Source organism: Geotrypetes seraphini, chromosome 15 (genome assembly GCF_902459505.1).
Source record: "Geotrypetes seraphini chromosome 15, aGeoSer1.1, whole genome shotgun sequence".
In the NCBI taxonomy this organism is placed as follows: Eukaryota; Metazoa; Chordata; class Amphibia; order Gymnophiona; family Dermophiidae; genus Geotrypetes; species Geotrypetes seraphini.
The window spans coordinates 68353023-68379235 of NC_047098.1; the positions used below are offsets into that span (position 1 = coordinate 68353023).

Sequence of the window (26213 nt, forward strand, 5' to 3'; positions counted from 1 at the left end):
AAAAACTGACATATTCTAATACAGGGGTGTCAAAGTCCCTCCTTGAGGGCCACAATCCAGTTGGGTTTTCAAGATTTCGCCAATGAATATGTATGAGATTTATTAGCATAAGATGAAAGCAGTGCATGCAAATAGATCTTATGCATATTCATTAGGGAAAGCCTGAAAACCCAACTGGATTGCAGCCCTCAAGGAGGGACTTTGACACCCCTGTTCTAATCACATATGCCAGAACTGGTTTTAGACTTCAGCATGAAATATAATGAATAATGCTAATTCTGTTACATCCACTCTGGAGTCATTACAACAGGTGTTTCATCCCAACCTGTGAACTGGTGTTGCAGAAATCCAACACTTTTTTTTCTCTCTTCTGCTCCCACTTGGGAGAGGAATACAGAGCCCCTTGCAGTTTTCATTTCTGCAAGCGAACCAGGTAGAAGTCGCTCTGATCTGCTTACTTCCTTTTTTTTTGCTTAAAGTCTTGCTTTTTGGAGGCCCTGGTGCCTGAAGACCCTTTGGAGAATCCTTTGGCTGGAAAATGGTGTTTGTCTTCAGGAAGCAACTGTGGGATTTCCTGCAAAGGAAGCTCGGTGATATTCTTTAGCATAGCAAGTCAAGGCCTCACAGTGCCGCTGCTACTCCTGCATTGGATCTGTCGTTCATCGATCCATCGACATTGATGCTTCGCATTGACATATCAACGTTCCCCTACGATGCATCGATGCTCTTTAGTGTAAACTAAACCTTAAGTTTGTATACCGCATCATCTCCATAAAGATAGAGCTCGACATGGTTTACGAGTAATTCAATAAATGAGGGAAGGACATAATAAGAAATTAGAGGTTATGAAGAGGATAGTTAGCTTTACATTTTAAATAGATAGCTTTACATTTTGGAGAAAAGCCAGGTTTTCAGATGCTTTCGGAATAATTGAAATGAGCCTAGGTTCCAAAGCGGGGCAGGGAGGTTATTCCAAAGCTCAGTGAATTTAAAGAAAAGGGATTTCCCTAATTTACCTGCATACAATGACGCCTTTTAATGAGGGTAAAGATAGTTTGAGTATGTGGGTGGATCTGGTAGTGTCAGGTCTTGAAGAATTCCAGTCTAAACACCATTGTTCCAGGTTGGAGCATCGACACTCATCTTCGTCTTCAGACCAGTACCATAGAAGTCGGAGGAGCTCTTCTCAACAAGTTAAAAAGTGATAAATCACCTGGACCGGATAGTATACATCCTAGGTTACTAAAATTTCAAACATGAAATTGCCGACCTGCTGTTAGTGATCTGTAACATGTCGATAAATTGTCTGTAGTACCTGAAGTTTAGAGGGTGGCCAATGTTACACCGATTTTTAAAAAGGGCTACAGGGGAGATCCAGGAAATTAGACCATTAAACCTGACTTCAGTGCTGGGCAAAATGATGGAAACAATTATAAAAAATAAAATTGTGGAACGCGTAGACAAACCTGATTTAATGAGATGGAGTCAGTATGGATTCAGCTGAGGGAGATCTTGCCTTACCAATTTGCTTGACTTCTTTGAAGATGTGAATAAACATGTGGATAAAAGTGAGCTGGTTGATGTAGTGTATCTAGATTTTCAGAAAGCTTTTGATAGTTCCTCATGAGGCTCCTGAGAAAATTAAAGAGTCATGGGATAGGTAGCAAAGTTCAGTTGTGGATTAGAAATTGGTTATCAGATAGAAAACAGAAGGTAGGGTTAAATGGTCATTTTCCTCAATTGAGGAGAATAAACAGCAGAGTGCCGCAGGGGTCTGTACTGGGACCGGTGCTATTTAACTTATTTATAAATGATCTGGAAATTGGAACAATGAAGGAGGTGATTAAACTTGCAGATGACACTAAACTGTTCAAAGTTGTTAAAAACGCATGTGGATTGTGAAAAATTGCAAGCAGACCTTAGGAAATTGGAAGACTGGGCGTCCAAGTGGCAGATGAAATTTTAATGTGAACAAATGCAAAGTGATGTGCATTGGGAAGAATAGCCCAAATCACAGTTACTGGATGCTAGGGTCCACATTGGGGGTTAGGGTCCACCTTGGGGGTTAGCGCCCAAGAAAAGGATCTGGGTGTCATTGTAGACAATACAATGAAACCTTCTGCCCAACGTGCGGCAGAAGCCAAAAAAGCAAACAAGATGCTAGGAATTATTTAAAAAGGAATGGTTAACGAGACTAAAAATGTTATAATGACCCTGTATCGCTCCATGTTGCAACCTCATCTGGAGTATTGCGTTCAATTCTGGTCTTCTTACCTCAAGAATGATATAGTGGTGCTAGAAAAGGTTCAAAGAAGAATGACCAAGATGATAAAAGGGATGAAACTCCTCTCGTATGAGGAAAGACAAAAACGATTAGGGCTCTTCAGCTTGGAAAAGAGACGGCTGAGGGGAAATATGATTGAAGTCTACAAAATCCTGAGTGGAGTAGAATGGGTACAAGTGGATCGACTTTTCACGCAGTCAAAAATTACAGACTAGGGGACACTCGAAGTTACAGGGAAATACTTTTAAAACCAATAGGAGGAAATTTTTTTCCACTCAGAATAGTTAGCTCTGGAATGGTTGTAATAAGAGCAGATAGTGTAGCTGATTTTAAAAAAGGTTTGGCCAATTTCCTGGCGGAAAAGTCCATAGTCCGTTATTGAGAGACATGGGGGAAGCATGGAATTATTGCAACTCCTTGGGTTTTGACCAGGTACTAGTGACCTGGATTGGCCACCGTGAGAATGGGCTACTGGGTTTGATGGACCATTGGTCTGAAAAGTGTTTGGATTTCTGCAACTCCTGGATTGCGGGAAGGGATTGAACACCTAACGTACTGAATCCCCAGGGGTTAACAAATGGAAGATTATAAAAGGTGAAAACCTAATCTTCTATTACCTGCTATGAGCATATTAAATTATGCTCTGTGTATATGTTCAGTTCTGCCATTTTGATTGTGAACATAGATTCTCAGTTCAAGGCATGAAGGGAACTAGGTTGTTGTTAATTATATTGGATCAAATTCCAGCTTTTACATGCACTGCCTCTGTCTTCCTACAGGTTGCATCTGCTGTGGAAAAGTGGAAAGTAGCAATCCGTGAGGCCCAAACTTTTTCTCGACTCCATGTTCTTCTGGGGATGCTAGACGCATGCATCAAATGGGATATGTCTGCAGAGAATGCTAGATGCAAAGTGTGTCGGAAAAAAGGTACAGTGAGCAGTTTTTTCCTATGCCCTAGCTAAAATATTGCATCTTTCTAACCACCCCATCCCAAAATCTGTCTGAACTTCAACCAAGATAGTTTTCCTGCCATCACTTCTCAACAGTGGTATACCTAGTATGTTTGGCACCCGGGACTGATCATTTTAAACACTCCTTTCTCTATATGAAAAATTGATTTTTAGTAATACTCCAGAAGTCATACAAGAAGGGTTGCACTAGGGCAATCTTACAGGGTGTACCTAGGAAAAAGCAGCATTTTAAACATTGAGTACTTGAAACTTTTTTTTTTTTTAATAATAATAAACTTACTAGAATAGCAAAACACCCATTCTAAAATTTAAGCCAGATTCTAGTACAGTGTTTCTAATAATCTTGAACGCTAGGGTTATGCATTTGAACCCGCAAGTTGCTTGCAGAATGCTGTCAATCATTTTTCAACTCTGCCTCCTTCCTAGAGAGCTGATCCTGTTCCCTCGGGTATTTTTGTTTCCTACAAGCAAGTTGCTCAAAAGTGTTTCTGATCTCTGCGGTTATTTTCAGGGGGGTGGGGTCATTGTATTCGGTTGAAGACTCTGTGCCCAGAGTTTCCCAATTGTTGGGACCTCTGCCTGGGAGAAGATGCAGACTTGTGCTGTGGAAGTCTGTTGCTAACAGGATCATCCCTCGGGGACACCTAGCTACTCAGCCTACTTTCATATTATTGGAGCTCGGGGGCAGTCCCCTGCACAGTTGCTCGCATCCCTGATTTATCATGAGCTTGAGCACAGGCTGTTTGGCTCTGGACTGGTTTGATCAGCCATTATAGTGGATTGGCTGCATGGGCCTCCTTCTGTCATAGCATAAGGTTTTTCAGGGGTCCAACATCAGTCTGACTGGCAGCCCATAGACCAAATTGGGCACGTGAACCTGTGAGGCAGAGTTCTTCTCCATTTGTTCCAACTGCACTCCTCAGCTGAAGCAAGCGGGCATATTGCACAGTGAGTAAGGCTTCCATTTGTTCTCACTGAGAAAAAAGCCCTGATACTCCAGTTCGACTTGACCTAGCAGTGCCTTTGACCTAGTTGAACATGACATTTTGCTCAGATGCCTCGACTCCATTGGCATCACTGGACAGGTATTAAACTGGTTCACATGCTTCTTAAAAAAACGTACTTACCAGGTTCACTGTAACGGGTCCTTCTCCCAATCCTGGTGCAATCCCTGTGGAGTTCCACAGGGTTCCCCCCTATCCCCCTCTCTATTCAACGTCTACATGGCTTCGTTGGGACACATGTTATCTGACCTAAAACTGAAATAATATATATACGCAGATGAAATCACTATTATCATTCCCATAACCTCGCTGACACAAGAGACAGAACAATTCACCTCTTCCATCCTCACCAAGATAGAACAATGGACCACACTATTCAAATTAAAATTGAACCCAGAAAAAACCAAAATTTTCCTGGCAAGTCCTACCTACAAGCTAACAAATACATTTTTTAAATTAAATGGCCTAGACTACCCAATTAACCCTACCATCAAAATCCTTGGAGTCATACTGGACCGTTGCCTTACCTTTGAAGATCATACTAGCGCTCAGGTTAAAAAATGCTTTTGTACCCTCTGGAAACTTCGCACCATTAAACGCTACTTCGTCTTCCTCTCCTTTCGACTGCTTGTCCAATCACTAATCTTAAGCATCTTAAATTACTGCAACATTATATACCTGGGATCCTTCAAGAAAACCATCAAACGCCTGAGAATCGTACAGAATGCTGCCGTTCGCCTCATCTACGATCTCAAAAAATCAGATCATGTAAGCCCTTATTACAAGAAACTGCACTGGCTGCCAATGGAGGCAAGGATCATCTTCAAATTTGCTTGCCTCTGCTTCAAAACCTTAACAGGATCTTCCCCAATCTACCTGTCAGAACACTTTGAATTTTCAGGCCCTATTCGCACACGTAATGTCTACCTGTTTGCCTTCCCCTCCCTAAAAGGCTGTATCTACAATAATAATAATAATTATTTATTTCTTATATACCGCTATACCGTGAAGTTCGAAGCGGTTTACAATAAAGATACATTTGACAGTACATGGGATAGAAACGGTTTACAATAAAGATACATTTAGTCAGTACATGGGATGCAAGTGGTTTACATTAAAGATTCATTTTGTCAGTACATGGGATACAAGTGGGTTACAGTAAAGATATATTTTGTCAGTACATAGGATGCAAGTGGGTTACAATATAAGTGGTTTACTATCAAGGTGCATTTTGTCAGTGTATGGGATACAGGTGGGTTACCATAAAGATACATTTAGTCAGTACATGGGTTACAATAAAGATACGTTTTGTCAGTACATGGGGTGCAGGTGGGTTACAATAAAAATACATTATGTCAGTACATGAGATTCAAAGTGGAAAGTATAATTAGTTTCGGGCCTTGGAATTAGGGGGCGAGGTGGAAGGGTCATGGCGAGGAAGAGTTGGGTATAGGAATTTAGAATTTGTTAAATAGTCGAGGTTGCAGGGATTTTCTAAAGTCTGCGTATGTAGTGGCCTCAAGTATGGGCTTTCCAAGCCATGTGTTCAGCCTAGCTGCCTGGAATGATAACATTCTATCTAGAAACTTTTTGTATTGGTAAGATTTCAAGGAGGGGTAATTAAATAGGTTTGTTCTGCAAGTGCTCTGGTTGGACTCGTTGGGGGAGAACTGGGAGATTAGGTAAGCTGGAAGAATCCCAAAGACAGCTTTGTAGCAAAAACAAGCAAACTTGAAGAGGACTCTGGATTCTGCGGGTAACCAGTGGAGTTTCTGATAATAAGGGGAAATGTGTTCCCATTTTTTTAAACCGTGGATTAGTCGGATCGCGGTGTTCTGAATTAATCTCAGCTTGTTGAGGTTCTTTTTATAAGCTCCTAGGTATATGATGTTACAGTAATCTAGGGTGCTTAAGATGGATGATTGTACTAGTAAACGGAAGGACTTTTCATCAAATAATTTTTTAATAGTGCAAAGTTTCCAAAGGACCGAAATACATTTTTTAAACAGTAGGTTTGTGTGGTTTTCCATAGATCCCTGGCATTCCAGGCAGGCAAATGGAGTAAATACTTAACCACCCTCATTTCACATTCACTCTCCTACCAAACTTTCAGGAAATCAATCAAAACCTATCTCTTTCTCTCACTCCCTCCCCACTTTATATCCCTGCCTTGTATCTCTGATATGCCTCCAGTTATACCTAACTACTACTGTCATGTTAAGTTCATCGGAATATGTTGTATGTAACTTCGCTGCCTATGTACAGTCTCTTCCTCTGTTAACCGCTCTGAACTGTTATGGTACTGTGGTATACAAAAAAAGTTATTATGTTCATCCCATGCTTTTTTGAACTGTCACTGTTATCCTGTCCATCACTTCCCTTGGGAGCGCATTCCAGGCATCAACCACCCTCTCTGTCAAGAAGACTTTCCTAACATTACTCTGAATCTACCCCCTCAACCTCAAATTATGCCTTCTGGTTTTACCATTTTCCTTTTTCTGGAAAATATTTTGTTCTACATTAATACCTTTCAAGTATTTGAATGTCTGAATCACATCTCCCCTGTCCCTCCTTTCCTCTAGGGCAGGGGTGTCAAATGTCGGTCCTCGAGGGCCGCAATCTAGTCGGGTTTTCAGAATTTCCCCAATGAATTTGCATGAGATATATTTGCATGCACACTTGCATTGTATGCTAATAGATCTCATGCATATTCATTGAAGAAATCCTGAAAACCGACTGGACTGCGGCCCTCGAGGATCGACTTTTGACACCCCTGCTCTAGGGTATATGTATTCAGGGCTTCCAGTCTCTCTTCTTACATCTTTTGGTGCAAACCTCCTACCATTTTCATCACTGCCTTCTGGACTGCTTCAAATCGTCTTATGTTCTTTGCCAGATACGATCTCCAAAATTGAACACAATACTCCCAAGTGGGGCCAAACCAACGACCTGTACAGGGGCATCAACACCTTCTTTCTTCTACTGGTCACGCCTCTCTTTATACAGCCTAGCATCCTTCTAGCAACAGCCACTGCCTTGTCACACTGTTTCTTTGCCTTTAGATCTTTGGACATTTACCACCCCAAGGTCCCTCCTCCCATCTGTGCATATCAGCCTCTCACCTCCAGTACATACGACTCCTGATTTCCAATCCCCAAATACATTACTCTGCATTTCTTTGCATTGCATTTTAGTTGTCGGATATTAGGCCATTCCTCTAACTTTTTGCAGATCCTTTTTCATGTTTTCCACTCTCTCCTTGTTGTCTACTCTGTTACAAATCTGCAAAGGGGCAAACCTTTCCTTCTAACCCTTCAGCAATGTCGCTCACATATATATTGAACAGCACTGAACCCTGAGGGACTCAACTACTCACCGTTCCTTCCTCCGAGTGAATTCCATTAACCATCACCCTCTGTCTATCCGTCAACCAGTTTCAAACTTCAGCCCAAGTTAAGTTTGCTCAAGATCCTCCTATGAGGAGCCATGTCAAAGGTTTTACTGAAATCTAAGAATATTACATCTAGCATATGTCCTTGATCGGATTCTCTGGTCACCCAATTAAAAAATTCAATTATGTTCGTTTGGCACAATTTACCTTTAGTAAATCCATGTTATCCTTAGACAAGCAGAGAGCATATTCTCACATGTGGGTGATGTCATCCACGAAGCCCCAGTACGGACAGCTTTAAAAGTACATTACTACTTTAAGAAAGCTTGCAAACTGCCCACCCGACGCAGGCTCATGGCTTTTCAGTTCATAGTTTTTCATGGAGCTAAGAAGTTGTGTCTCTTAATGTTGTTTAGTTTTTTGCCATTTGCCTTACCACTCACGTGTTTTTTCTTAAATTTTTTTTAAAGGTTCCTTCTTTTATAAAGAACTAGTCTTATAGCCCGTTACATTAACGGGTGCTAGAATATATGTGTGTGTGTCTGTGTTTATTTATTTCTCTCTCTGTCCTTAGCCGCTTTCTGTATTTGTCTTTCTTTCTGTCTTTATTTTTCCTCGGCTGTCCACCCATTCTCCCTTCTTTTACCTTCCCTGTGTCCACCACCACCCCTTCATTGCTCCCCTTATCCAGCAGCAGCCCTTCTCCCTTTTTTTTTATTTCCCCCCTGTCCATCAGCACCTCTTTCCTGTCCCCCTGTCCAGCAGTAGGCCTCCTTTCCTTTTTAGTCCCCCCCTCCATCTCTTCCCCTGTCCATCAACACTTCTTTCCTGTCCCCCTGTCCAGCAGTAGGCCTCCCTTCCTTTTTCTTCCCCCCTTGCCCATACCTCCCTTCCTTTTTCTCCCCCCCCCCCTCACCGTCTGTTCCCCTGTCCGGCAGCACCCCTTATCTCACGTCTGGCCTCCGGACAGCCACCAAGAGCGACAGTCTCGACCTGCATTGCCCCCACCGCTGACAGCTGCCAAGAGCCACCGTAGCCGACAGTCTCCACCTGCATTGCCCCCGGCATGCCACTCATCGTCCCGTCGCTCTCCACCAGCGATCCCGCCATCTTGGGAGTGCCGAACGGTGACGGAGGCGACGGTGGATTAGCCACTGGAGGAGGAGACTGGCAGGGAATGGAGAACAGGTTCAGGGCTGCCAGGGGGGAGGGAAGAGGGGAGGAGTGAGCCCGGCTGAGACTGGCAGGAAGAGGAAGGCGGGGCAGGTGAGCCGCCACCGCAAATAACTTTAGGGAGCCAGCCAGACTGAGTGCGGGCCGTTGTAAGCTTGCATGTGCACTCTTGCTGGCCAAAGACATACGGATCATGGAACACACTGGCAAGAGTGCGCCTGCGCGGCTAGCATTTTATTATATAGGATAGAAAAAGAGGAACAATTTTCCTCAGGGGCTTTGGCCGCTGAGACCTTCAATTTTTCTCAGCCATTGCTTTGGCTGACATCTTGTTGACCATTTTTTCAGGCCACTAAAAAGTCTTATAGGTACCCAAGGCCAACTTTTCTTCGTGACAGTTAGTGCTTCAAGTCCTTTTGCCCAGAACACCAGGTAGAACTTGCACCTGGTGTACTACTCTGCAGAAATGTTCGATAATTAGGAAAGATTGTTCGGGACCGGCATGGACATTGATCAGAAACCTTAGTTATCGAAGACATTGACACCGACATTGGGAGACATTGCTCTGTCTGGTAAGCCAGTTTAGAGGCTACCAGCTTCCCAATTGGCATTGCAGGTCACTTTGCATTGAGTCTCTTGATGCCAACCAAGCAACGCCAACCATCTTCTGGCTTGCCTCAGCCTTGAGGTGTGCATCCTCAGTGAGGCAACCCTCTTTGGGGCAAGCTGTGGCATTGATGGTACCGGCAGGAAGGCCAGAGGTACCAGTGCTTTTCTTCTGGATGAAGGGATTTGGGTGATGCATCTACACTGCTTACCCAAGTATAGACTCCCTTGGTACTGGTCCGACCTAAGTCCATAGCTACCAGGTCCTGCAGTACCGCAGCTAGGTTCTCCAGAGAGACATCAATCCAGTTCTTCGATCCAATGAGCATCGTTCTTTGCATGCTTTGAAGAGAGAGAATTGCTCTTTCAAGTTCTTCAAAGAGAACAGCTTTGCATCATACTTTTATTCTAGTCATCGGACCGGTACCGGATTCTAAATCAGCATCTATCTTCGACGCATTTCTTCACTGAGGCCTTCATATCCCTCGGATTCAGTTTAAGTCTTCTCTGCGCCTACAACAAAGTCTCCACTCAACTGTCCACCAACGGCTAAATCTACTGAAAGACTATTCATTATGCAGTTGGAGAAAAGAGCCATCTCTCAAACTAGAAATGATTCTGCTTACAATGCTGAATATATGCAGCACTTAGATTATGACCAGTCTCCTAAAGAACTTCTCTGTTGTTTCTTTCTCAGCCTCTTCCTCAACTAATCAAACCTTGGCTCCAATTGTATTATCCCCGTTGGGAACTGATAACCACAGACCTCTGGATTCAACAAGTCATTCGAGAGGGATACTCTTTTCATAAGACCTATGAAACGCCCTCTCACCATTATGGGGGCTTCCAGAACTTTGACTCTATATACAACTACCAGTCACCTAGTGATAGAGGTAAAAAAATAAATAAATCTATGCCTCAGTGCCACCAGCGAATGAAAGCGGCACATTTGGATATTAATTATACCAGTACTCCATGTTGGCAATCAGACTGTCAAATCGCAATTTCTATATCTCCAGCTAACTGAAGCATTTTGTTTGGAATTTGCCTTCTTTTGATGAATGCTTTCCTTCTCGAAATCTACAGGAATTTTATTATCACAATCCTTTCCCCTACCTAGAATGTATCGGGCTGGATACTTTATCCATGGTCTACGGAGGAATCTAACACGGATGTAGAGTCTGTAAAGTTAGATTCCTCCACATGGTATTCAACAAGCAACTTGACATGCATCAAACGACTTGCGGCTTCTTCAGGATTCCACCATAGGGCATAGAGCCTCCAAGGTGGCTCTTCCTGTTTAGATTCTACATGAAATGAGGGGATCTAATGGGTGTAGAGCTTGTAAGTTAGATTATTGCCATATTAGAACCTTCCACTGTTTTATCATTGAAGCAGGATCAACCAGGTGTTATTCTTCCAAAATGTCTTCCACTGTTCCATCAATGTTTATACAGTACCTTCTAGAACAGTGGTTCCCAACCCTGTCCTGGAGGACCACCAGGCCAATCGGGTTTTCAGGATAGTCCTAATGAATATGCAGATTTGCATATCTGTCACCTCCATTATATGCAAATCTCTCTCATGCATATTCATCGGGGCTAGCCTGAAAACCTAATTGGTCTAGTGGTCATCTAGGACAGGGTTGAGAACCACTGTTCTAGAAAACATCTAGTTGTTAAGTCTCTTTCCCTACATCTGTTAATGAACATTTGCCACACTTTCACTCCATCGTCTTTAGATTCCATAAACCCAGAGGTTTGGGAGTGGCTGTAGGGGAGGAGAAGACTACTACATCTTAAAAAAAAAAAAATTATTTTGAAAATGACTTTCTCTTCATTTAATCACTATGCCTAAAGACCTCTAACTCTCTTTTCAAGTGGTCTCTTCTTAGGCAGATGGTATCTTTTCAAGAAAAGTTTCACCTCTGCATAGGAACATGAGTTTTTACTTCTAGTATTTCTTCATCACATAAGGGAAGGGAGGTCTATGGCCACTTTAGACCTCGGGGGCCTCAAAAATTTTCCACTGGGGGAGAAGTTCACGGAGAGAACTTGAACTCGCAGGCCTTGAGCATGTGCAGATGCTCAAGGCCCAGCAAGAAGAGGAGGCCGATCTTCGGGCACTGGCACCAACACACAGGACATGCCGGTGCCCAGATGACAGTAAGAAGCGGCGGAGGGGGAGGGTGCCGGATCACGGGGGGCGCTGCACGCTCGGTTTCCGAGGCGCCAATTTTGCAAATGTTTTGCTCGTCTTGCAAAACACTCGCAAACCAGTGCACTCGTAAACCGAGGTACCACTGTATGTATATGTATATATAACTAATTCCTAGTTCCTGATTTCGTCTTGCAGGAGGGCTCAAGAATGTTAAAACTGGTGATAAGGCTGAACCCTGTGGAACCCCACAATCTAATGATCTTATCTTGAGATGTTGATCCATCAGTGGCTACTCTAAAAGTACGACCCCGAAGAAATGCTGAAATCTAATCCCAAACTCCTCCTTTTTAAGCCAATCTCTTAGTGGTGTGTTAATTTCATGTGTTTCTTTCCTTCTCAGGTGAAGACGATAAGCTGATCTTGTGCGATGAGTGTAATAAAGCTTTCCACCTGTTCTGTTTGAGGCCAGCACTGTATGACATACCAGAGGGTGAGTGGCAGTGTCCAGCCTGCCAGCCTGCTACTTCCAGACGCAGCTCCCGTGGAAGGTGAGATGTGCTCTCTTAGAAGCCTAAAAACATGGTAGTGATGAAAGTTTGTAGAAAAGTCACACTGTACCAGATTTTGAACATATCCCTTCTTGTGGCCTAGAAAACAGACTGCCAATAATCCCTGTTGACATTGGGAGGGAGGTTTCTAAATATTACCCATGTTTTATTACAGCATTTTCTTGGAAAAGAATTAGACAAATGTACGTCTGTGTAATCATAGAAAACTTAATATCTTATACATCTATTACAAACACTTAACTAGTTCTTATATAAGAAACTGAGCAAATGCCCACATAACATGGGGGCAGAACAGCTAGGATGCAAATTGCCAGGATCAACAGCTAAATCATCCTGGCCCATCAATTGTATGTCTCCATGACATTGGTACAGAAAGCCTTGCTAACATTCAGGGTCCTAATATAGGCCAGAGCTGTATAAGATTTTTCAGATAATTCAATGTCTGGCTTCCATAAACAAGAAAGTGCATATTGTAGAAATTCAGAAAGGTCAGGCTGATATTCTCAGAAGACACTCTTCAGGAAGTTATCCCTGAAAGTCTTCTGCATCATACATAGACACTGGGATCAACCAGTTTTATAGACCTCATGACTATAATGCCAAAAATCCATACTTCAGTCCAGAGGAAATGTGGTTCCAAAGGTTTGGACACCCTGCTTCGGTTTCAGAAGGGCCTTGGACATCGGGGAATGAAGTGAGTTGAGCTGGCATGGGAAAGTTGCTCCGACCCCATTCCACTCCACTCAGTATTTTATAGAACATTTATTATATCATATCCCTGAGCCGTGTCTTCTCCAGGCTGAAGAGCCCTAGCCGCTTTAGCCCACACAGTATTCAAGTTGCAACCATACCAGATTGTGACACAAGGGCATTGTAACATTTTCATCTTTGTTTTCCATTCCTGTACTGATAATTCCAAACATTCTCTTTGCTTTCTTATCTTCCTCCGTACAATTTGCTGAGGGTTTGAATGTATCCTCAACAGACACCTAGATCCTTTTCTTGGGCAGTGACTCCTAAAATAGAACCTAGCATCACATAACTATAGTTTGAGTTCCTCTTTCCCATATGCATCACTTTGCACTTGCTCACGTTAAATGTCATCTGCTATTTTGATGCCCAGTCTTCCAATCTCACAAGGTCCTCTTTGCAATTTTTCACAATCCTCTTGTGATTTAACAACTTTGTGCCATCAGCAAATATAATTATCTCGCTAGTTATTCCCATCTCTAAATAATTGATAAATGTTTTTTAAAAAATGTGATCCCAGCTCAGACCCCTGGGGAACCCCACTATGTACCCTTCTCCATCAGGAATATTTTTTTGTCTTTCATTCGGTTCTCAATCCATAAAATGACATTCCCTCCTATCCCATGATCCTACACTTTCCGAGCATTGGAAAAATATATGTTTGGTTTTTTTTAAAATTCTTTATTCGTTTTTAAACTTTCATCAAGTGTACAGAAATCATAATAAACACTATTAATTAGATCACTTGAACATCTTATCATTGTATCTTATAAATATAAATGCAACCCTCCCTCTAAGCCCATTATTCATTATAAGATCATAAACCCTCCCATTAAACCCTTCCCCTCTTTCATCACTAAGTGGTGTATAATTAGTAGAAAAATGGCATTTAATCATGACAAAAAGATGTTAATGGCTCCCATATTTTTATAAAAAATATATGGTTAATGTTGGGGAAGATACCTAGACCTTTGTCTTTACAAGTATATTACATTACATTACATTACATTACATTTGTGATTTCTATTCCGCTTGTGCCTTGCGGTTCTAAGCGGATTACAATTTAGAAGACTGGACATTTCCAGTAGCTTTACAGTACATTTAATCAAGGATGCGTTAAGTTACAATTGTTATTCTGGACTTTTCCAGGAGAAATTGGTAATGGATAGTAGATAGTGATAGGTTGTTTAGACGAGTAGAGTTAATAATGTCCGGGTTCTGTTGTTTAGATGAGTGGAGATAATACTGACCGGATTCAAGGTGTTGCTGGTGGTGGTGTTAGGGTAGTCATGAGCGCATTTTCTAATACTTTTGTGAGGTTATGATGATGGGAAGTGCTTTTTGAAGAGATGAGTTTTGATTTCTTTTCGGAATGCTTTAATGTCTATTGATTTGGTCAGTAGATTGGTGATGTTAATATCGATCTTTGCTGCCTGTGTTGCTAAAAGGCTGTCATATAATTTCTTTCGTCGTGTTCCTTTGAGAGGGGGGTAAGTGAATAGGCTCTGAGTTCTCCTTGATCTGTGTGAGAGGTTACAGTGTAGTCTGTTGTTTAGGTAGATGGGTGCTGTTCCATGCATTACTTTGTATAATAGACAGTAGAATTTGAACTGGGATCTTGCTTTTATTGGTAGCCAGTGTGAGTCTAGGTATGCTTTGGTTATGTGGTCATATTTGCTTAGTGAGTAGATGATTCTGAGGGCTGTGTTCTGAACTGTCTGTAATTGTTTTATCATGTAATTTGGGCATGGTAGGTATAAGCTGTTACAGTAATCTACAATACTCAGTACTAGGGATTGTACTAATATCTTGTATTGATCTTTGTTGAAGAATTTTCTTATTTTTCTTAGGTTACGTATTGTGAAGAATGCTTTTTGGATGATTTTGTGGATTTGAGACTGCATTGTGCAATTTCTGTCTAGTAGAATTCCCAGGATCTTGAGTGTGCTTTGCATTGGGTACTTGATTGTATTTACTTCTAGTTCTGTGAGAGATGGTTTTTTTTTCCCTTTCCAGTAGTAGGAATTTAGTTTTTTCCGAGTTCAGTTTTAGTTTATGATTTGACATCCATTTTTCTACCGTTTCCATTATCATTTTCAGGTGGTTTGTGGATAAGGGGTCTTGAATATTAAAGGGGAGGAGGATAGTTATATCATCTGCGTAGCTGAATGATACTGTGTTTAGGGCGTCTAGGGTTATGCCTAGGGATGCTATGAAGAGGTTAAATAATATGGGTGACAAAGGTGATCCTTGTGGTACTCCACATGGGTTTGACCATGGTTCGGATATGTGCTCTTTTGATTTGACTTTGTATGTTCGTGTTTTGAGGAAGCTTTGGAACCATTTGTGAACATTACCTGAGATTCCTATTGCGTCTAATGTCTGGAGTAGTGTGTGATGGTCAACTAAGTCGAATGCCGCAGAAAGGTCGAGTTGAATGAGAAGCAGCTTGTTTCCTTTGCTGAGGTGTTGTCGGGCAATGTCTAATAGTGATACCAGTAGAGTTTCTGTGCTATGGTTGGATCTGAATCCAGATTGTGATGGATGTAGTATGTGATGGTCTTCAAGGTAGTTGGAGAGGTGTTGTGCGACAAGGCCTTCTGTTATTTTAATGTATAGTGGGATTGATGCGATTGGTCTATAGTTTGCAGGATTATCTATAGGGCCTTTGGGATCTTTTAGGATGGGTGTAATTATGATTTCTCCTAATTCCGGTGGGAAATGACCTTCGCTTAGTGTTGTTTGAAGCCATAGTGTGAGGCTAGCTTTAAATTTGGTGGAAGCTGTTGCTAGTAAGTATGAGGGACAGTTATTCAAGTCACATGAGGATTTGCTGTATTTTTTGTAAAGCCTGTTCAAGTCTGACCATTGTATCTTTGTGAAGTTTGTCCATATCCTGTCTGCTGGGATTGCTTCATCTGTTTTGGGATTGATTCGTATTTCTTCTATGTTGATTCTTGAATTGTTGAATGTGGATCTGGTTGTGATGATTTTGTGTTTGAAGTGATCCGCTAATTGGGTGGCTGTGGGAGTTTGGTTTCCTTGGGTGGCGAGAAATGGTTTGGTATCAGTGAGCTTTCTTAAGATGTCAAAAAGTATTCTTGTGTCTGGTTTTTCGGTGCTGATGAGTTTGGAGTAGTAGTTTTTTCGTTTTTCCTTCAGTTTGGTATTGTATTGTTTGATTAGGGTTTTCCATTCGTCTTTGATGTGATTGTGTTTTTGTTTTTTCCATGACCTTTCTAGTTGTCTGCATTTTCTCTTTAGTTGTAGAAGTTCGTCGTCGAACCATTTATTAGATGGTCTGTCTATTTTGTTTTTGTTTTTTATTGGAGCTAGTTCGTTTAGTGTAGATTCACTGAGGGTCCGCCAACTATTTATGAATTCTTTGGGGTTGTTGGGGTCGATTTTGGGGTCGACTGTGTTCCAGAATGTGTGAGGTTCGATTTTCGGTCTGAATTTGATGAGTGTGAATTAGGAGAATGAATGAGACTAAACACCCTTTTATGGTGATGTGGGAACAGGAAGGGGTAACTTTTACTCTGAAGGAATGGGACATTATGTTCTTAGATTAAAAATCTTCAGTTTGCTCCCTAGTACAAGAAAATACATACAAGGTGCTTACTCAATGGTACTATATGCCAGTACAGTTGAAAGATATGTTTTCCTCAGTATCTAATGTGTGCTAATGCTGTGATAGGGAAGTGGGTTCCTTTTTCTATATTCAATGGTTTTGGGGGGGGTCATAAGATTCTGCTTTAAAGGTATGTGGATCTACCCAACCACAGTGCTATTTCTGTTGCTGCAATACATCAAGCTTTTTAGGTCTCAACAGTGGGAGTTGTAATAATTGGTAAGAGTAGATGAAACACTTGAGCTCAGTAGTGGCGAAAAGTGTGATTGCAGATCATTGGAAGACTCTAGCAAAACCCTCTCTTGTACTAGAAATTGCACCTACAAATGATGATAGATATTAAATGACTATTTTCAGCTAAACGTCATCAAAAGCACTCCCAATTTGATAGACTGGAGTGAGATTTTGAAATGGTTCAGGTGTTAATTTGGATGAGGGGAGAAAGGGAAGTGGAGCATGGTATGATTTTGTTTTGTGGGTATAATTTCCTAGAGTGTATGATTCAGGGAGAGGTTTGTGCTGTAGAGAGGTGAGGGAGGTGGGATATAGTTATGTGAATGTCGATTTGTATTTTAGTAGTTAAGAGGGGTGAGAGAAGGAATGATGGACATACAAAAGTATAAAATTGAATAAAAAATAAGCTTGGTTTGTTGGTTTGCTAGACATCTCTTACTCTGCTTAGTTACATAGTTACTATGTTACATTTAGATGATGTTGATGTGTTGCTTGATTGTGAAATTTTTGTGCAATCAATAAAGAATGTTTAAAGTTTAAAAAAAACAACACTGTTTCTAGATATCTTGGAAATGTGGTGAGAGTTGTGCTTAATCCCTGAGGGAGGGGGAGAGTTTAAAAGGATGGTATGCATAGTTTCTGATCTCCACCGAAGAACTAACCACAAACCCATTCACACAATGTCCAGGCGAAGATGATCTCGCACATTACTTCCAGGACAAAATCAGATCTATAAGAGAATTATTTAATCACACCAGAAGCCTACACAGCATCAGACCTAGGGCAAGCTGAAGGGCCAATGGGAGTACCAGCAGACAAACTAGAGGGAGTGCACCAAAGTTAAGCCAACGGACATTGCCAACTAAAAAGACCCTCAACATTCACGCTTGATAAAAGGGATGGAAAACCTCTCATACGCTGAGAGATTGGAGAAACTGGGTCTCTTTTCCTTGGAGAAGAGGAGACTTAGAGGGGATATGATAAGAGACTTATAAGATCATGAAGGGCATAGAGAGAGTAGAGAAGGACAGATTCTTCAAACTTTCGAAAAATAAAAGAACAAGAAGACACTTGGAAAAGTTGAAAGGGGACAGATTTAAAATGAATGCTAGGAAGTTCTTCTTTACCCAACGTGTGGTGGACACCTGGAATGCGCTCCAGAGGGCATAATAGGGCAGAGTACAGTACAGGGGTTTAAGAAAGGATTGGACAATTTCCTGCTGGAAAAGGGGATAGAGGGGTATAAATAGAGGATTACTGCACAGGTCCTGGGCCTGTTGGGCCACCGCGTGAGCGGAATGCTGGGCATGATGGACCTCAGATCTGACCCAGCATAGGCATTGCTTATGTTCTTATGCCTCCTATGCATTGCTAAAGACTGTACCAGACACAGTCCAGTACATTATTACATTAATAGAAGACCTAAATTCATGGTCTCGCCAGCGCTTCCTTAAATTGAGAAAACAGAAGACCAAGGTGCTCTGGTTTGGCAGCCAAAACACAACCTCCACAGGAAATCACCTTGAACACAGGTGAGCAGATACCTACAAGTAGAACATCAAGGGTGCTTGGGGTAATACTCAATTCAGAACTGACCATGAGAGACCAAGTCAACTCAATGGTCAAGTTTCAAGTTCATTAGCTTTTTATATACCGTCTATCAAGGTTATCTAAGCAGTTTTACAATCAGCCGTATCTACCAATCCCCATGGGTGCTGGTTAACTGAGAGTCTACTGAATAGTAATAGGTCGTCTTTCAATTAAGACAGCTGAGAACAATCAGATCAGCCCTAAGCCTGAAAAACTTAAGGACAGTGGCCCAAGCAGTCCTCCTCCCCTACTTGGAGATTTGTAATTCCCTCTACTGCAGCATTGCAGAGAAAGACCTTAAAAACTGCAGGTATTCCAAAACACAGCAGCAAGGCTCATCCTTCGCAGAACCAAATATGAGAGGGTAAGTCCACTACTTAAGGAATTGCACTGGCTATAAGTCAAAAGCAGGTTCAGTTCAAAATTGCATGTTTGGTCCATAAAGCCATATATGGAGAGAACTCAGTTGGACTCACTTGTGCTATCCCGGTCTTACAGTCCTTCAATAACTCGAGGACAATTCAACGCTAGAAACTACCACTCTCCTCCTCACACCAGGTCCAGAGAAAAGCTCTCTTCGAGACCACCTTTAAATTCCAAGGACCCAAAGTCTGGAACGAATTCCCAAGCAACTTACGACGACTAACTACAACATTCAAATTTAGGAAGGCACTGAAAACACATCTATTCTCTTCACTGCACTGACCTGTTATAACGTATTCATGTGTATGGTCTACATTTCTGTATCATTTCTAATATTATGTAAGCCGCAATGATTCCTAGTTTATATTTGCAGGATACATTACATTACATTAGGGATTTCTATTCCACCATTACCTTGCAGTTCAAGGAGGATTACAAAAGAATTATCCAAGATGTATTACAACAAGAACTTATTATAAAAAAATAATAATAAATTGGTCATTTTCAAAAAGAGTGAGAAATGGGTAAGGTTATTTGTTTGGGGTAGTTGGCTTTAGTGAGAGGTGGAGTTTGAGACTTGCGGTTTTATTTCTTTTTTCAGAGTTTTCTTGAAGAGTATGGTCTTTATTTCTTTTCTAAAAGTCTTGTAGTCGAGGGATGCCGTCAGTAGATTGGCGATTTGGTTGTCTAGTTTGGCTGCTTGAGTGGCCAGGAGGCCATCATATAGTTTTTTCCGTTTGACCTCCTTAATTGGGGGGTATGAGAATGGGGTGTGAGTTTTCCTATGTCTGGTTGCGGTGTTGTGGATGAGGCGGTTATTCAGGTAGTTTGGACTGTCTCCATATAAAGTCTTAAATAGTAGGTAGTAGAATTTAAATTGTATTCTTGCTGGGATCGGAAGCCAGTGCGATTGCAGATATGCTTCTGTAATGTGATCATGTTTCTTTAATGAGTAGATGAGTCTTAGTGCTGTGTTTTGGATAGTTTGTAGTTGTTTTGTTATTGTTGTAGGGCATGGGAGGTAGAGGATATTACAGTAGTCAAGTAGGCCTAGTATTAAGGACTGAACTATGAGCTGGAATTAAGTTTTCTCGAAGAATTTCCGAACTTGTCTTAAGTTTCTCATGACTAAGAATGACTTTTGTATTGTTTTATTGATTTGCGGTTGCATGGTGCAGCATCTGTCGATAGTTATTCCTAGCAGTTTTAGGGTAGTTTGAATGGGGTAGTTGATTGCGTTGATTTCAATGTTGGTTATGGTTGGTATTTTGTTGTTTTCTAGAAGGATGAATTTTGTTTTATCTGGGTTCAATTTCAGTTTGATCTTTCATCCAGGTTGCTATTGATTTTAGTGTTTGGTATATTGTGTTAGTCATGGAGAGTTCAGGTTGATCGAAGGGTATGAGAATGGTAATGTCATCGGCATAGCTGTAGGAGGTTATGCCTTGTTTGTCCAGGTGAGAGCTGAGGGAAGCTGTATAGAGATTGTAAGCCGCAATGATTCCTAGTTTATATTTGCGGGATACAAGAATTAGTATGGTATACGAGGGTGGTATGAAAAGTTTTTGGTAAATTTCCATGAGCTGGTGCCACAGTCCATTAAGTCGTCGATCATTAAGTCGATGAGTATTTTGCAGAGTTTGATACAACCTATTTTTCAAACAGGATGAAAAAATTAGAAACTCGCTGGACTAAGTGTATAGCCCTCGATGGAGACTACATTGTAACTTGCTGCTTTTTTTTTTTTTTTTTTTTTTACCAAACTTTTCAAACCAGCCCAGAAATATCAAAGAAGAGACTAGTTAATCATGTATTTTTTAATGGGTATAACTTATGGGCAGACTGGATGGACCATTCAAGTCTTTATCTGCCATCATTTACTATGTAGATTTTAAGTTGCTGATTTTTATTTCTGAAAACTGCTGAATTGTACATGATCTTTGTTCTGCAACTGCATTCCAAGCAATGTTAACATTTTGTGTTGCTGCTAATGCATAAGTATTTGCCCTCTCTGCTTTAGGAATTATGCTGAAGACTCTGAGGAGGATGAGGACTCTGGAGAGGATTCTGAGGAGATGGATGACAATGATGATGTAGAAGAGGAGTATCAGGAAGAGGAGGATCAGGAAGTGACAGGGCTCAGATGTAAGCTTTTGAGTTTTACCTGATTTGTATTACTTCTGAAAGGGGTTAAAAGGGCAGCACGGATTTTGTCCTCAAAACCTGGGCACTCTTCAACTGATAGGTTTGTATTAAAAAAAAAATTGTACAAAATTTTAACTTTTTTTCTTACACATATATAGTAGGAATAAGTAGGAGGTGCATTTATAAACTTGAAACATGTTTTCTTAGTCCTTTTACTAAGCTGCAATAACATGCCCTTATGCAGGTCTAGTTTTTTGTCTGATTTTAAGAAGAAATTAGACATCTGTTTCTATTTTAACTGTTTCTTAATTTATAATTAAGATGTTCATATATGTAATGTAATTTTATTGATATTTGGTGATGTATCATACTCTGACATTGTATAAAGGGTGGTTTATCAAGTTTATTTATATTCCGCTCTGACAACATTTCTAGGTGAATTACAACAAACATTTTATAACAAATACATTAAAACAACAATTACTTAGAAACATGATGGCAGATAAATGCCAAATGGCCCATCCAGTCTGCCCATTCGCAGTAACCATTATCTCTTCCTCTCTCTGAGATCTCTCTATCTCACGCCTTCTTGAATTCAGACAGTCTATCTCCATCACTTCTTCCAGGAGACTGTTCCAAGCATCTGCCACCCTTTCTGTAAAAAAAATATTTCCTTAGATTACGCCTGAGCCTATCACCTCTTAACTTCATCCTATGCCCTCTCGTTCTAGACAGAGCTACCTTTCAAATGCCCCATCAAAGTCGGAAGGAGATCAGGTGGTGCGGCAAGTTATAAATCTCCTATAAGATCTAGGCTGGATAGTTAACTTCAAGAACACCAACCCAGCGCTTTGAGTATTTGGATGTCTGCTTTGACAAGGCGAAGGGCCATGTCTTTCTTTCCAGGCCATGCAAACAGAAACTCAGGAAGCAGATTGCAGATCTCCTAGCAATTAAATACCCCACTGTCTGGCATTACCTTCAGATCCTAGGCTTGAGAGCAGCCATCCTGGAAGTGGTTTCCTGGGCAAGAGTGCATATGTATCTGCTATAGGATTCCCTCTTTTCTGTGGTTACCACAGCGTCATTCCCTCCAAATGCAGCTTCCCTGGACAGTGGAAGAGAGGAACAGCTTGCGCTAGTGTCTCCAAGTAGACTACTTATCAAGGGGCGTTACTCTCCAAATCTCATCTTGAGTGATTCTAACAACCAATGCCAGCCTGTTAGGCTGGGGGGGCATTATGGCAGGCATCTAGTACAAGGCCAGTGGTCTTTTCATTGGAAGAAAAGGGTCCATAAATCGTTTGGAACTGAATCATTTGGCTAGCATTATGGGCTGTGAAAAAGATCTGGAAGGCAAGGAAATTGATTTGTTCTCGGATAATGCCACCATGGTAGCTTATGTGAACAGACAAGGTACCAAGAGGGCTCTGTTACGTTTGGAGGCTCAGATGATGTTCAGATGGGTGGAAGCTCACCTTCAGGTGCTCTCCACAGCCCATGTAGCAAGAGTGTAAAATGTGCAGGCCAGCACATTCTAGACCTGGGAGAATGGTCACCGTCTCGAAGAGCATTTGACCTCATTGTACAATGCTGGGAAAGTCCAGCAATGGACTTGATGGCTTCAGTCAAAACTGATTCAACAGCCCTGAAAAAGGCACTCTGCAGAGCCTTTGGAGTGTTACACCTAATTTTCTGCTCCCCCGTCCCCCTCTCCCTTGCTACTTATACCTTAGTCTTCCTACCCTACTTCTGGGAGGGAGACTTTCAGTATCCGGCCAGGAACAAAACACAGTTGAGGAAAAATCAATTGTTTTTTGTTTCTTGTTCCTTGTTTTTTAGTAGAAATTAATTTGTACCTTTGCTTTGTTTTGAAAATACTGGCTATATTTGGGCTGCATGGTACTTTATAATGTGAGAGCATAAATAAGTTGTTTTCAGCTTCCATCTGCTGGCAGGAGTATATTATTACCCACTGGTATAGAGGGACACAAAGAAAACAATTGGTTAAAAACTAATTTTCCTTATCTGCCATCATAATCTTGTTTCAGTGAATATGGAGAATAGAGCTGGATTTTGCTATGGTTCATATCTTACATTCAAACCATTTGGGAACCAATATACTAGGCCTTATCTTTAGTACAAAATGGGGAAAACTCTTATCCATAGCCCTCTTTAGTATTTTGATGGATTCTTGCTGCTTTACCTTTTTTGTAATAAAATCAAAACTTGACTATTCATTCAACTGTTTGTGTAGTTGCTATAACAAAGGTTTCTCTTATCATATACAGTCTGCACAATAATTTCCTCTGTTACTAGGCATTTGAATTACTAGATGTCTTTCCTTTTGTCCTAGTTTCTTCCCTTGTGCTCATTCTCATATTTTCATGTAATCTGTCTTGTGTTTGACCTAGGAAAAGGTGAATGATCAAATATAGATGTTGAACTGTTTGGTTGTGGTAATAAGGTGCCTGTATCTATATGACGAGGAATGTCAGCAGCCGGTCTTTTATATGCCATTGCGAGAGGCAAGGATTTAGAGAATAACAGGAAGGTAAAACCATAGTGTTTACATCCACTATAAATATGGCCCTATACACATTCCTAGGTTTTACATGGCATTCACTTAACAAAGGTCATGGTTGAAAAGTGTAAGCCCCTTGGTTAAGCGGGGTGTTAGGTGGTCACCTGGCCCCTTCTGGATAGTGGCAGAAGGTGGTCAGGACCAGCTTTAAAGCTTGGGGGGGGGGGTGGCGGCGGGTGTTGTAAGCACGCATCAGATTTTCCACTCACTCCCAGAAGGTAGACCATACCAGGTGTTAAACTCCAAAATCTTGAACCTTACTCTGTTGATGAGGCACTCTCCTTAAACAGTTCAATAGATAGTCAGTTCCAACTTATATACAGTGGCTATCCATTGTCTTTATTCCTCTCCTTTGAAAACAAAGGTGTTAACTAAAAGCAAAGTTATCAATCTCTACACAAGGTAGGGTGATATTTTAGATATTAACTGTGCAGTTCAAAGTTCTTGTCAGATGGTAAAAGCTGTTCACAGAAATGTACCTTTGTAAATCCCAGACCTTTATGGTGGATCCCTGGCACCAGTACTTGTGCAGAAAGAGAGATTATGTAGTTACCCTGGTAAGCTCTTTTCCAGTAGATAGGCAAGACATTCTAAACAGATGGGTAGCGTCTCCATGGTTGCATGTCATCTGCAGAAGGAATACACTCCGGATTTTTCCTTTTGCCTCTGCTGTACTTCACTGGGCTCCTGCAGTTAGTACCCAAGCATTGGGAGCCATCAAATAAACATGAAGTAGAGGCACCTGTAACAAATGGGCTTAGAAACAAGAGTTCTGCTCAAGAAGTAAAATCAAACATTAATGTTAACCACCACCAAAGGCTTCAAAGGAGCTCAGAAACTACTCCTATATAAAATGGACACATACATACAATATTCTTCTCAGCTGCTAAGGGCTGACAGACATCCAAGAATCAGCTTGGAAAAGCATAAACAGACTGAAAGAACAGGTAGGTGCAGGAAGGACAGGGCAGGAGTCTAGAATGTCTCACCTATCTACTGAAAAAGAGCTTTCCAGTGCAATAGATGAGACATTCTAGACAAATGGGACATGCAAAAGCAGTCCCCAAAAAGCTAAGATGAGCTTGCTGTGCTTGCCCTTAAGACCGAGGACTCAAAGGCAGAGTCCTGTCTCGCCACCACATCCACTCTGTAAAACTTGGCAAACGTGTGTAGGGAAGATCACGTTGCTGCCCTGCAAATCTCTGCAGGGGAGACAGCTCTAACTTTGGCCATGAAAAAGCCACACTCTTGGTAGAATGTACCTTGACAGAAGCGGGGGACTGTTTTCCAGAAAGAATGTAGGCTGACAAAATGGCCCTATGGATCCATCTGGAAATCATGGCCTTGGAAGCAGGAGTGCCCCGCTTAACTAAATGAGTCAGCTCAAACAGATGGTCAGAGAGATGAAACACGTTAGTGACCTCTAGATAACGAAGATGCACTGTGCACACATCCAGTTTCTTCATCAGGCAAACACACTTCCTGATTAACATGGAAAGCCAAAACCACCTTCAACAGGAAGGAAGGAACCATCTAAAGGGAAACCCTAGTCACCAAAATACGGAGGAACTGTTCTCTGCAAAAGCGAGCCTGGAGTTCCAATACATATTGCGCCAAAGTAATGGCAACCAGAAAAACAGTCTTGAGCATCAAGTCCAAGAGCATCTCAAAGGGGCTCAAATGGAGCCTTGGTAAAGCTAAACAGCACCAGGTTAAGGTCCCAGAAAGGGATAGGGTGATTAACCAGTGGTCAGAAATCTAGTGACATCAGGATGAGTCATCAAGATGAGATGCCAATGATCCTGAGATCTAAAACAAGAGAGCCCAGCTACCTGAACCCGAAGAAAGGCAAGAATCACTGATATTGGAGCTGAAGAAGGTTCTGAGTGCATCAATGTTGGAAGGCCTTCCAAGTCTTAGTGTAAAGAGAAACCCGAGACAACTTAGACTTGAGAAGAGTATCTCTAACCACAGTAGAATAGCCTTTGTGTTCCAAGGCTGCATGATCCAGGTTTTCCATACAGACTGGACCCTGAATGTCTGGATGTGTGCTCAGCTGAAAGCTGCGACCCCTGCACAGATGCATCAGATTTCCATAGCACGGTCTGCAAAGCCAATCTGGAGCCACCAGAATGACGCAGCCTGGATGGACCGTGATTCACCGAATGCCCCAGCCTATCATTAGCCAAGGGGGAAAGACATACAGGAGAATCTCGAGGCCACAGCTGCACTAGAGCATCGAGCCCCTCACATCCAGGCTCGGATCTTAGACTGAAGAAGCAATCCACTTTCTTGTTTCTTGCTGTGGCTATGAGGTCAAAGCAGAGCTGACCCCAGCACCACACTATGGCTTGGAACACCGCTGTGGACAGGGCCCATTCACCCAGATCCAGAGTCTGTCTGCTGAGAAAATCTGCTTGAACATTGTTGGCTCCCACTACAAGCGCTGCTTAAACTTGGAGGTGACTTTCCGCCCAAAGGAAAAGAAAGCAGGCTTCCTGAGCCAGAGGGGTGCTCTTGGTCCCTCCCTAGCAATTGACATTGGAGAAGACCTTGACTGCTTGGCCCTCCAAAATCTTCTGCAATCGTTTCAGAGCCAGCCGAATGGCTCGCAACTCCAACCGGTTGACCATTTCCTCTTAGAGGGTGTCCAAAACCTCTGAACAGGACAACGATTGCAGTGGGCTCCCTAGCCCCA

At 41.8% G+C, this 26213-nt stretch overlaps 1 protein-coding gene across 1 annotated transcript in view; it reads left to right on the top strand.

Annotated features, from left to right (window-relative positions):
- BAZ1B (bromodomain adjacent to zinc finger domain 1B) overlaps positions 1 to 26213 on the top strand; it is a 139444-nt gene that overhangs the window by 101778 nt on the left and 11453 nt on the right. Inside the window, exons 14-16 of the mRNA XM_033921450.1 lie at positions 3064 to 3211; positions 11990 to 12137; positions 20807 to 20931. Of these exons, the coding sequence (XP_033777341.1) occupies positions 3064 to 3211; positions 11990 to 12137; positions 20807 to 20931 (421 nt within the window). The remainder of the gene's footprint in view (positions 1 to 3063; positions 3212 to 11989; positions 12138 to 20806; positions 20932 to 26213) is intronic.